The 12,499-nt window shown below is 48.9% G+C and overlaps 1 protein-coding gene across 4 annotated transcripts in view; it reads left to right on the top strand.

Moving 5' to 3' along the window:
- Nucleotides 1-12,499, top strand: part of MYO5C (myosin VC) — a 109,163-nt gene that overhangs the window by 46,888 nt on the left and 49,776 nt on the right. For all 4 annotated transcript variants that reach the window (XM_050797915.1, XM_050797914.1, XM_050797917.1 and 1 more), the window contains 9 exons: nucleotides 634-717; nucleotides 2,104-2,238; nucleotides 2,682-2,779; nucleotides 3,657-3,743; nucleotides 4,235-4,346; nucleotides 5,130-5,341; nucleotides 7,592-7,757; nucleotides 9,709-9,855; nucleotides 11,903-12,067. In XM_050797915.1, coding sequence (XP_050653872.1) covers nucleotides 634-717; nucleotides 2,104-2,238; nucleotides 2,682-2,779; nucleotides 3,657-3,743; nucleotides 4,235-4,346; nucleotides 5,130-5,341; nucleotides 7,592-7,757; nucleotides 9,709-9,855; nucleotides 11,903-12,067 — 1,206 coding nt within the window. The remainder of the gene's footprint in view (nucleotides 1-633; nucleotides 718-2,103; nucleotides 2,239-2,681; nucleotides 2,780-3,656; nucleotides 3,744-4,234; nucleotides 4,347-5,129; nucleotides 5,342-7,591; nucleotides 7,758-9,708; nucleotides 9,856-11,902; nucleotides 12,068-12,499) is intronic.

Below are 12,499 nucleotides of genomic sequence, written 5' to 3'. Positions count from 1 at the left end.
CCAGAGGCATAAACTACAGGGAGGTTGAATGTTTAAGCAGCCACCCTGGATATGCCATGGTTTGAGGGATTCGAGAAGCCTTACTCATCAGAAAGGGCAGCATGGAGAATTTTTCTAAGCCAGATTCAAGCAGTGTAAACGTTTACCCACTCTAAACCTGACTCCGAGGGCTTGGCGGCTCTCGAAGGCCCGGTGGTCAGCTGATCGGTTTTTCTATCCTTTCTACCACATTAATGTTGATTTAGGAAACGATGTCTGTTTGAACCCAGTGAACACCACTAAGCTTTTTCCTCCTCCTGGTGGCTTCAAAGGCAAAGGGAGACCTAAGTCAGGTGTTCTTGTATGAACTGCACATACCGCAGGGAGCAACGGGACCCCTGTGGCCAGAGGGAGCTGACAGGTGAGTGCAGAGTGATCAGCAGGCAGGTGAGAGATCCAGGTGGTAGGAAGCAGACACATTCCCAGCTGATACATAATGGGGCTGCTGCGGTGGCGCACAGAAAACAGACCTCTTTTTGTAAGATCGCCTCTATAGCCTTTTTATTAATCTTTCTTTAAAAAGAGATGAAACTTGTGCTTAGAGCCTATATTCTTTGGCCTCTTTGGGAATAATTAATTGCTTCCTCTGTATAGGTAGAGTATAAATGTGAAGGTTTCCTGGAGAAGAACAGAGACACCGTCTATGACATGCTGGTCGAAATCCTGAGAGCAAGCAAGGTCTGTAAAGTCCTAGTGGTAACTAAAACTATTATATAATTGACATGGATCGAGATGTATATAAGGAAAGAGTAAGGGGAGAGAGAGAGTGTGTGTGTGTGTGTAAACTCTCTGGACAGTGGTAACTTGTAGCTCACAGTTACAAAAAGATAACTACTGTAAATCTACTATATGCAAAATCAGAAATCAAACATGCAGATGACAGGAAGGACAGCTAATAGAACCATTAAAAAATCACAATTCCAACCACATGTGGTGGCTCACGCCTGTAATCCCAACACTTTGGGAGGCGGAGGTGGGTGGATTGCTCGAGGCCAGAAGTTTGAGACCAGCCTAGCCAAAAAGGCGAGACCCCATCTCTTCTAAAAATATAAAAAACATTAGCAGGGAGTGGTGACATGCCTGTAGTCCCAGGTACTTGGGAGGCTGAGGTGGGGAAGCCTGCTTGGCCCTGGGAGGTAGAGGCTGCAGTGAGCCATGATTGCACCACTGCACTCTAGCCTGGGTAACAGAGCAAGACCCTGTCTCAAAACAAAACAAAATATGAAATTCACTCTGAGAGAAGATAAGACATTTAAAGAAATAACTGATACAAAGCAGACGGTAGTAAGTGTTTTTAAAGATGTACAAATACAAGATGAAGACGGTTCAGAGAAGTTGGGATTCATTCATTCATTGTGAAGGGGGTGGGGCTGGAAAATATTTTAAGAGATTCATGGGTAGGGTTTGGATTTGCAGGGATGAGAATGTGGAGTAGGAGGGAGGAGATTGCAGGTGGAGACACAGAGTGAGCCAGGCACGGAGGTGAGAATAGTAGATGTGGCCGGGCGCGGTGGCTCAAGCCTGTAATCCCAGCACTTTGGGAGGCCGAGGCGGGCGGATCACAAGGTCAGGAGATCGAGACCACAGTGAAACCCCGTCTCTACTAAAAATACAAAAAATTAGCCGGGCGCGGTGGCGGGCGCCTGTAGTCCCAGCTACTCAGGAGGCTGAGGCAGGAGAATGGCGTGAACCCAGGAGGCGGAGCTTGCAGTGAGCCGAGATCGCGCCACTGCACTCCAGCCTGGGCGACAGAGCGAGACTCCGTCTCAAAAAAAAAAAAAAAAAAAAGAGAATAGTAGATGTTTCCACTTTCTGACACTTAGAGTGATACCCACATACAGACATTCACACACTTTTCTTCTCTGTTCCCATTCCTGGGAAAGAAGCCATGGGCCATCCCTAGGGAAGACGATCCTCTTGTGGAATTGAGATTTGGCTGTAGACGTTGGTGAGGTTGTTCACTGCCCACTAGTTTAGCTGGGTTGTCACCATTTATGTGGCTTGTATGAGTGAGGACTGTGGACAGTTGCTTTTGGACATTGAGATCCTCTCTGTTCCTTCCAGTTTCATCTCTGTGCCAACTTTTTTCAAGAAAATCCAGCTCCTCTTTCTCCTTTTGGTTCAATGATTACAGTTAAATCTGCAAAGCAAGTCATCAAGCCAAACAGCAAGCATTTCCGGACCACGGTTGGGAGCAAGGTACTGAGAATGTGTTTGAGAGTGAGGCTTCTAAAGGCAGGGCCAGGCCCTGGGGAGCCAGGGCACTCAGAGGACCCATATTCCAGGCCTGGACATGGATGGATGCTGGGGCTCTTCCAGTCTAACATGAACTCCACTGCAAAAAGTTCGTCGTCATCATACTTCCCCCTCCAAGGCAGCACGCACTGGAGCGAACCACACTTTTGCACAATAACATGGTTTATTCAGTTCTCTGCTGTCTGGGAGTATTAGTGTTCTGTCCAGAACGGTAGGACATGCTGATAAACCACAGTCATGGACTGAAACCTTTCATAAAAGGTGTTTACGCATGAGGTTAACTTTTCTTCCTATTGAGTAACTTAACAAGGTTGGGCTGCGTTTTGCCGTGATGTAAGCAGTAAATTATTTCAGAGCCATGTTTGATCTCTAGCTTTGTTTCCTAGTTCCGCAGCTCTCTGTACTTGCTCATGGAGACCCTCAATGCGACAACGCCCCACTACGTTCGATGCATCAAGCCAAATGATGAGAAGTTACCCTTCGAGTAAGTTCTTATACAACTCACAGTGAAGATGCGGGGAGGCAGTTGCTGCCATAAAGTTGGAGAATTTGTTTCCAGTTGTCTTGAGATTTACCCTGTGTGTGGGTTTTTTTTAGTGATTTAGAACAATGCTGCCCTTTACATAAAATGTTAGCTCAGCCCCTCTGGTTAAACCCCCTCATCTCCAGGGCTCAGCAAAAGGGCTAGATTTGAAAGAATCTTCTACAACTAAAGTTTTTGCAACTGAGCCAGAACCTGTTACTTGATTAAAAGGAGAATCAGTATGCGTGTTTGTAGAAGATCGTGGAAGGTCGGAAGATTTGTCCTCACACGTGATGGCATGAGGCATTATGCTTGTTCTCTGGGACCCCACAGAGGAGACCCAAACCCTGTGCATATAAGGTGTAACGAGTCCCTTGTAGCTTACTAGAGCTGAAAGAGGTGCCTAAAGGGGGATGAGCTGCCTATGGAGGTGGTGAGTGTGTCCGTGGGTCACCAGATGGGTGAGACCGAAGCTGCAGAGCCACCTGTTGGGTGTTTTGTGGAGGAAATTCAAGCATCAGTGGGTGCTTGGGCCAGGCGAGCTAGCACATTTCTTTCCACTTGGTTGTCGTTTGAAGCTCAACTCAAAGGCCGGTTCCCCCAAGGCCTTCTCCCTGCCACCTCCATCAGAGTCAGCTGCTCCTTTCTCTATATCCCACTGCACCTTTCTGGACTGTTTTGCAGAGGTGCTATTTTTCTTGGTCAGGCAATAGAAACGTACTAAGTACTGCTGGGTACCTGGCCCACGGTCACAGTCTAGGCGGGTCTGCTGTGCCTGCTTATGGGCATGTTGAGCAGTTACGTTGGCTTAACACATGATAACGTTGTCTTTTTTAAGATTTGACTCCAAAAGAATTGTTCAGCAGCTGCGAGCCTGCGGTGTTTTAGAAACGATTCGCATTAGTGCACAGAGCTACCCTTCCAGGTATGTTGTCCGTCCTTGTTTTTGGGGGGAAAAGTAGCCAACTTCAGAGCTATGCTGAGAACCAAGGACATGGCTGCCATGATTTTTGTCACATACTTTTGGCTTCTGTAAAGTGCCCCCAAGATTTTCCCACTGCCCTGTGGAAGTCCAGAAGAGGGTGAGAAATAGGCTTTGTGGGGGACGGAGGCCACCACCACCTCCTCACCCCATCACTGCATCTCGGCAGCTGCTGGTGACCCCGCTGCCTCCCCGGTGTGCTGGGGAAGACGCTGACTGGGAGAAGGAGCACGATTGCTGGGGCAGACAGTTGTGCTCAGGGTGGTCTTGGTAGTGTCCCAGGCAGGCAGGGTATCAAAGATCAGTGCCTTTATCCTCAGGACAGATTCCACCACCCCCGCCCTGTGACAACAGTGGCAGGTAAGGCAGTGGCATCCCCAGACACAACGCGCTTCCTCTGACACGCCTGGCTTTGATCCCCTTTGATTTTCCAGGTGGACATACATCGAGTTCTACAGTCGCTACGGCATTCTCATGACCAAGCAAGAGCTTTCCTTCAGCGATAAAAAGGAGGTGTGCAAGGCGGTTTTACACAGACTCATTCAGGTCAGTTTCCCCACCTCCTGCGATCGTGGTCTCCTTCCTGGAAGCACGTCTCCCAAACCTGCTGTTTTATCTTTGTCTCGGACGCTCAGCACTGTAATCATGAACGCCTGAGAGGAGAGAAAATGTGCCCGGAGCACTTGTCTGCTGGGGAGACTGTAGCAGAGCGTTCAGTGGGCCATGAGTCCCTGTTAGGGACCCACATCCAAACCCTGGCCTCCCCAGTATCCTTGTGTCCTGCTTTGCTCTCCCACCATCTAACCCAGTCCTCCGTGGACCAGGCTTATAGGATATGGTCAACTGGGGTTGTCGCCAAGCCACGTGGGCTCCAGGCATGGTGCCCAGTGTGGACTGACATCATTGCTGCAGTGATGAGTTGTGATGGGAAGGAGATGGGAAGTTACAAGGTCCAGCAAAAGGGATGGTGAAGAGAACCCAAAATGAAGACAGAAAACCAAACTTCCCCAGTTTCTTCTACTCCGATGTAGAGACCACGAGTGAGCGGCTGAGGTTCTCCGACAGCCGAACTGAGAATTGCCACAAATGACACCCCCCTTCTCACCCACAGAGGGATTCCTCAGCCTAAGTCCCATTTCTCCCTCCAGGGTGACTTGAAACAAACAACTCAAAGTATACATTTCTAGATCATGATGTGAGTTTTTCTGCCTTAAATGTCAAAATCACAATATTTCTGGCACCTTTGAATCCCTAAAGGTCTTTTCCAAATACTGTACTGTAGAAAATCTGAAAGATTTTAGTTCTAACTGTATCATTTTTCTCTTCCAGGATTCTAATCAGTACCAGTTTGGTAAAACCAAAATTTTCTTCAGAGCAGGACAAGTGGCTTATTTAGAGAAACTTCGATTGGATAAACTGAGGCAGAGTTGTGTTGTGATACAAAAGCACATTCGTGGCTGGCTCCAGAGGAAAAAATTCCTCCGGGAGAGACGAGCCGCCCTGATAATCCAGCGGTACTTCCGGGGTCAGCAAACCGTGAGGTGTGTTGGAATCAAGGAACACATGTGGAACTGTGGGGCTTTCTGTGCTGATTATCTCCAGGGGGAGGACCCATCAAGGACAAGGGACCCTTCTCTTGTGACCCAGGGTGCAGACATGCAGGGGTCCCCTTGGTGGTCATGAGCACTGGGGCAAGAAGGGTTCATCTCTCAGGGGCAGTAGTGCTGGCTCTGCCTGGCGTCTATGTGGTGAGCCGACACCCAGGGCCCTGCAGGGACGAAGCCCTGGTGAGAGTGTTACTGAGGAGAGTCAGGGTTCTGGAAGCTCAGGGAGAGGCCCGGGGCCCCTTTCCTGTGGGAACTGAAAATGCCTAAGGCCAGCAAGGTCCTAGTGAAGATCCAAAGGACAGATGTCAAGAATAGCCAGCGATCAGCCTGCCAGCAACAGGTGGGGTGCACCATGGCAGAGGGGGTCCCTGGCAAGGCGTGGCAGCAAACCAATCGCAGAACCCCTGAGCAGGAAGACCACAGCAGCCCCAGCCAAGCCAAGGGCTGAGGGGAGGGCGATCCACCAGCTGTACTGATCCCACCTGGCTTGAGGGGTCCTGAGAGTCCACACGACCCTGCCAGCCCACTGAAGGACCACGGTCATTTCGGGACTTCCAGGGCTTTGGCGTACCTGCTGGAAAGCACGAGACCAGGGTGCCCCTAGATAAACTGTATGTTTCTCTCTGCCTGCCCTGCCCCTTCCTTGGGATGCTGTGAGGATGCTTGAGAAGGCTGGTGTTTAGGATCAGGCTGCATCTGCAAGCCTGACTTCTTCCTGAGCTGGAGGATGACCAGTGGCAGCCTCTGGCCTTCTCTGCATGACCAGCGTGGTGTGGCATGGACACACGGCTGGGCTGGCTCGCCCTCCTGTGCTTCTGGGCCCAGTTGATAACAGCAGTCTCTGGGGAAGGAAACCATAGTTATCTTCCCTGCCAAGGCTATGCTCCCTTCCTATTTGGGGCTCACCAGGGCCTGATCATCCTGCCCTGCTGGCCTCTTGCCTGTCCCACTGATTCCATCCCACTCCTGCCCCCAGTTTAGCTCACAGCATCACCTACCTTGTACTCTGATGGCACCATGCTCCACCTCCCACCTCCTTCCCATCTTCCTACATCAAAGCCTGATTGAGCCACTGCCCTGCACCTGCCTTTAAGGCCCCTGTTTCCTACAGAATAGCATTCAGTCTCTGACGTGATATTCAAAGCCCTCCATAGCGTGGGTGCATTCATAAGAATGGAAGCTCCATGAGGGCAGGGGCCACACTTGTCTGGTCATCCATACCTGGACCTAGCATGGTGGCTGTCATAGAAGGTGTTCAACAAATATGTTTTTAAAATAACAAATGGTGCCCATCTATTTCTCTAACCTCATCGACGTCTAATTTTCTTCATCCATCTTATTCTAGTGATTCCAAACAAACTCCTTCTCTGAATATTTCAGGCACTGCAGGGCCTCCATGCCTTTACTCATGCTGGTCCCTCATCCTGAAAGCCTTTTCCAGCCTTCACTGTGTACAGACATCCTACTCTATCATGGGCTGGTTCACGTATCAGCTTTCCCCAAGCAGAATAACTGTTTTTTCCCCTCTCACTTACAGATCTAGTTAGTTGGTATTTTATTTTTCTTTTTTCTTGGCCATTTATTAGTCTTTCTGTACGTGAGGCTGTCAATTCTAAAAGCAAGAACATCATCTTCACCTCTAGTCATTTAGACAGGGGCAGCAAACTTTTTCTGTAAAGGACCAGATGATCATTATTTAAGGCGTTGGGGTCTTGCAGTCTTTCCTGCTGCTGAGGCATGAAAGCAGCCATGGGTGATACGTAAATAATAGATGTGGCTGTGTTCCAGTAAAGCTTGATAAGGACAGGTGGTAGCCATCGTTGGCCAGCCCTGATCTGGAGCCTCCAGCACGATTTCTCACATGAATGAATGAGTACATGAATGAGCAAGTGCAGCGCCAGTGCACGGTCTCATCGTGGTCTCTGTGGGTACCTGAGTGGAGGCGAATCGATTGGCCTGAATGGGAAGCGTGTGAAAGTTCCCATGTGGTTCTTCAAGGAGAGGGAACTGGGGACTGGCCTCAAGTAGTCATTAGAATAAAAAACCGCTCACAGAATTTAATATGGAGAGGTGCAAAATATTTGAACCTTCCTTACTAAACACATGCTAGCCAAGCTTGCAGCTGTGTGATGGAAGTTGATGCTCTGTGGATAACAGACTCACTCTTCATCCTTGTTAATCAAGGAAAGCTATTACTGCAGTGGCCTTAAAAGAAGCCTGGGCAGCCATAATCATTCAGAAGCACTGCCGCGGGTATCTTGTTCGCAACCTGTATCAGCTGATTCACGTGGCCACCATCACCATCCAGGCCTACACCCGAGGATTCCTGGCAAGGAGGAGGTATCGAAAGGTAAGGCCAACCTCTCTCTAGAGGAGGGGAGGGTGTACGGGCCTTCCTTACTGAGAACAAAACAGGGGCCAGGGAAAGACTCCACTGTGGGCAACCTCACTTTGTACAAAGTGTCAGCCAAGCCAGAAAGATTCTCCCAGGTGCTGTGGCTCAGGCCTGTAGTCCCAACTGGACATCAGGGAGCTGAAATGGGAGGATTCCTTGAGTCCAGGAGTTCGAGGCTGCAGTGAGCTATGATCATGCCAGTACACTGCAGCCTGCATGGGCAACAGAAGGAGACCCGGTCTCTCTCTCTCTCTCACACACACACACACACACACACGCACACACACACACCAGTTGCACTGTTGGTTTCTCTTTCTCCCAGTTGGCCCCAAAGAGACCACACCAAAGGAAAGTAAATTTTAAGCCAATAATGTGCACCTAACAGACCTCACCTAAAGCAGAGACTGGGTGGGGAAAGAAACTTTAAAAGATCAGCACACTGGCCGGGCGCGGTGGCTCGTGCCTGTAAATCCCAGCACTTCGGAAGGCCGAGGCGAGCGGATCACAAGGTCAGGAGATCGAGACCATCCTGGCTAACACAGTGAAACCCCATCTCTACTAAAAATACAAAAAATTAGCCTGGCGTGGTGGCGGGCGCCTGTAGTCCCAGCTACTCAGGAGGCTGAGGCAGGAGAATGGCGTGAACCCAGGAGGTGGAGCTTGCAGTGAACCAAGATCGCGCCACTGCACTCCAGCCCAGGTGACAGAGCGAGACTCCGTCTCAAAAAAAAAAAAAAAAATCAGCACACTGCCACCCCACAGACTGTAGAGAGCTCTCACAGCCAGATGAGATGGCCAGGGTACCCAACTCCAAAGAAACAAATTCAAAGTAATATAAAATTGAACAAGTTTTCCACATACGCTATTCAAGATTTCTCCAGCACTAATACAAAGCACAATGAGATGGCTCTTTTAGAGGCAGCAGCTTTAGACCCAGAAAAGGGTGATGAGATGAGTTTCATATGGCAAAAACGTAATTTTCTTTCTTTCAAGGAGGCAGGAGAGCAATAAGTGTTCACTTCAACATGAGGGGTGCATGATCCATCCTGTGAGTGGATGGGAAGGGGTTGAGATAGGACAAAAGTTTGGTCTCAGAGATTTCACGGTCTTAATTTGGTCACTTCTGATGAAAAACTAAAGTTGTCCAAAGACACTTTAAAGCCGAAAACCTGAACAGTATATTTTGGGGGTTTCTTTCTGGCTAACTCCTAGAATCACCTTTTTAAAAAAAAAAAAAAAAGTATTTATTTTTGAGACAAGTCTCACTCTATTGCTCAGGCTGGAGTGCAGTGGCACAATCATGGCTCACTGCAGCCTCAGCCTCCCAGGCTCAAGCAATCCTCCCATCTCGGCCTCCTGAGTAGCTGGGACCACAGGCGTGAGCCACCATGCCCAGCTAATTTTTTTTTTTTTTTTTTTTTTTTTTTTTGGTAGAGAATGAGTCTGTCTGTGTTGCCAAGGCTAGTCTTGAGCTCCTGGGCTAAAGGGATCCTCATGCCTCAGCCTCCTGAGTAGCTAGGACTACAGGTACATGCCACGACACCTGGCTAATTTTTGAAATTTTTTTGTAGAGATAAGGTATTGCTATGTTGCCTAGGCTGGTCTTGAACTCCTGGCCTCAAGTGATCTTCCCTCCTGGGCCTCCCAAAGCACTGGGATTACAGGTGTGAGCCATAAACGTGGCCCTAATGCAACTGTTTTGATGCTGAATATGACAAGTATCTTTTTGAAATAACTAGTCTTTCCAAAAAAGAAAAAAGAAAAAAAAAAGAAAAAAAGAAAGTTATAGCAGAGACCGATTTCTTGGGACATGGATTTCTCATACCATTTTTTACCAACAATAGTAAGACTGTTTTAGAGAAGCAGTTGGGGTCCAGTTTATATTTCACAAAACCTTGTTTTAAAGATGCTGGAGGAACACAAGGCTGTGATCCTGCAGAAATACGCACGGGCGTGGCTGGCCAGACGCAGATTCCAGAGTATCCGACGATTCGTGCTCAATATTCAGCTTACTTACAGGGTCCAGCGTTTGCAGAAAAAACTGGAAGATCAGGTAGGTGCTCATAGTGCATCTTTTACATTTACTTTTTCTTACATGGCTGTAGTTTGTTCTGGAGCAGTTCCTCAGCTGTGCTATTAAAATGTATGCCCATGTTAGGAGGTTCAGTTTACGTGGACCACCTGAGCTAGGAAACAGAGGTACACTGTAAAGGGTTGCTGCCTGTGGTGGTGTAGGTTATATACTGCACAAATGTGCCTACCTCAGAGGGCAGGTGGGGCTGAGTCCAGCCTGGCTCCACTTGCCAAGGCAGGTGTCCCTGTGTGAAGTTGTGTTGCCTTGAGGCGAAGGTACCTCCTCATTTGCTCAAAGATGCTGTCTGCATGCCAAGCGTGCTGCCTCGGGGTGACATCAGCTCAGAGGAGCTGCCATTTCTAATTTTCCCACAGGTGCCTTAGGGTCTAGCTGCAGCCCTGCCTAGTTTGGGAAGATTCCCCATACCATTCCCACTGGTATGAAAAGAAACATCCAAGGCCAGGCGTGTTGGCTCACGCCTGTAATCCCAGCACTTTGGGAGGCCATGCGGGGGTTGGCAGATCACCTGAGGTCAGGACTTTGAGACCAGCCTGACCAACATTGTGAAATCCCATCTGTACTAAAAATATAAAATTAGCCAGGCGTGGTGGTGCGTGTCTGTCATCCCAGCTACTCGGGAGGCTGAGGCAGGAGAATCACTTGAACCCGGGAGGCAGAGGTTGCGGTGAGCGAGATCACGCCACTGCACTCCAGCCTGGGCAACAAGAGCAAAACTCCGTCTCAAAAAAAACAAAAGAAATATCCAGCTGGGCGCGGTGGCTCAAGCCTGTAATCCCAGCACTTTGGGAGCCTGAGGCGGGCGGATCACGAGGTCAGGAGATCAAGACCATCCTGGCTAACACGGTGAAACCCTGTCTTTACTAAAAATACAAAAAATTAGCCGGGTGTCGTGGCAGGCGCCTGTAGTTCCAGCTACTCGGGAGGCTGAGCCAGGAGAATGGTGTGGACCCGGGAGGTGGAGCTTGCAGTGAGCTGAGATTGTGCCACTGCACTCCAGCCTGGGCAACAGAGAGTGAGACTCCATCTCAAAAAGCAAACAAAAAAGAAAAGAAAAGAAACATCCGTATGCTGTGGAACACACAGTGTCCAGATCCATAAAACTCACTCGCAGGCTCTCCACTAATCCTGAGGCTCTCCTAAGGTGAGCTTTAAACTTAGCCCTAAGCTGTACCACAGGGGTCCTGAACGAAAGGGTGAGTGGGTGAACAAATAGATTTGGCATCTGATGGGGTTTCCCTCAGTGTGCTGTTGTGTAACAGGCCTGCCTGCTACACAGCTTGTTCAGAATAACACTTAAAAATAGCCGCAGCTGGCCAGGAGCAATGCCTGGTGGGAGTACCGTTGCTGCCTGTCCTAGGTGTGTTAGTTTGCTAGGACTGTCATAGCAAAGTATCATTGACTGGGTGGCTTAAACAACAGAAATTTACTGTCTTATGGTTTTGGAGGCTGGAGGTCCCATATCAAGGTTTTGGCAGGGTTGGTTTCTTCTGTGGCGTCTCTCCTTAGCTTGTAGATGGCTGCCACCTCTGTCTGCCTTCACATGATCTTCCCTCCATGCCTGTGTCTGTGTCTTAATCCCCTTTTCTTCTAAGGACACCAATCATATTGGACTAGGGCTCACCCTGAGGGCTGGTTTTACCTTAATTCCCTCTCTAAAGACCCTGTCTTCAAAACAGCGATATTCCTAGGTTCAGGGGTTAGGACTTCAACAAATGAATTTTGGGGGGCACAGTTCAGCCTGTAATAGTAAGGTTGTCCTGGTTCGCCAGAATTGGAAACTTCTCACATTAAAATAGCCACCAGTTTGGGAAGACATGGACCCAGCAAGATCTGCCATACTGTTTCACCACAGAGAAGATGCTAACAAATGTCAGTGCAGTGATAAGTGTGATCAGCGTAAAGCAACCTCTCAAATTTGGATGCCATGTCAAAGGCTATGAGAATTAAATGGAACAGTGTCTTTGTTTGAATAAACGTCTAAACATCTGAATTTTCTTTTCTCTAGAACAAAGAAAACCATGGGCTGGTGGAGAAGCTGACCAGCCTGGCTGCTCTTCGAGCCGGGGATGTGGAAAAGATTCAGAAGCTGGAAGCAGAACTAGAAAGAGCAGCCGCCCACAGGCGAAGTTATGAGGAGAAGGGGAAGAGATACAGGGATGCTGTGGAGGAGGTCAGCTGCGGGCGCGTGAGACGGGATGGAAACACGTGGACTCTCTGTGGAAAAGATGAGCGCTGCAGGCTTTTCCTATGAAGTGGATTTCTGCAGAGCAAATCAGATTTTGCTATCAACTTCCATTACCAAAGGGAGCCTACCTTTTAGGAAGAGCGAGATCAGAAGATTAGAGTCTAGGGGAAGGGAGGAGGTTAATAAAGAGAGAAATGCAACATAGGTTTTCTCTTTCGAGTTTTGCAAAGTGATGATAGGCCCAAAGAGCCCTGGCTGACTGCTTCCCTTTCTTCCAGGATGACCTTGGTCTCCTCTCACTTGTCCTTAAGGTCTATGCCCTGGAAACATCTTCCCCTGAACAGCGATGCGAAGCTAGGGTAGGGTTTTCATCTCTGGTGTAGTGAAAACAGCAGTCAGCATAAAAACCAGGTGCCC

Source organism: Macaca thibetana, chromosome 7 (genome assembly GCF_024542745.1).
Source record: "Macaca thibetana thibetana isolate TM-01 chromosome 7, ASM2454274v1, whole genome shotgun sequence".
Taxonomy (NCBI): Eukaryota; Metazoa; Chordata; class Mammalia; order Primates; family Cercopithecidae; genus Macaca; species Macaca thibetana.
This window is presented reverse-complemented; position numbering and strand designations above follow the sequence as displayed.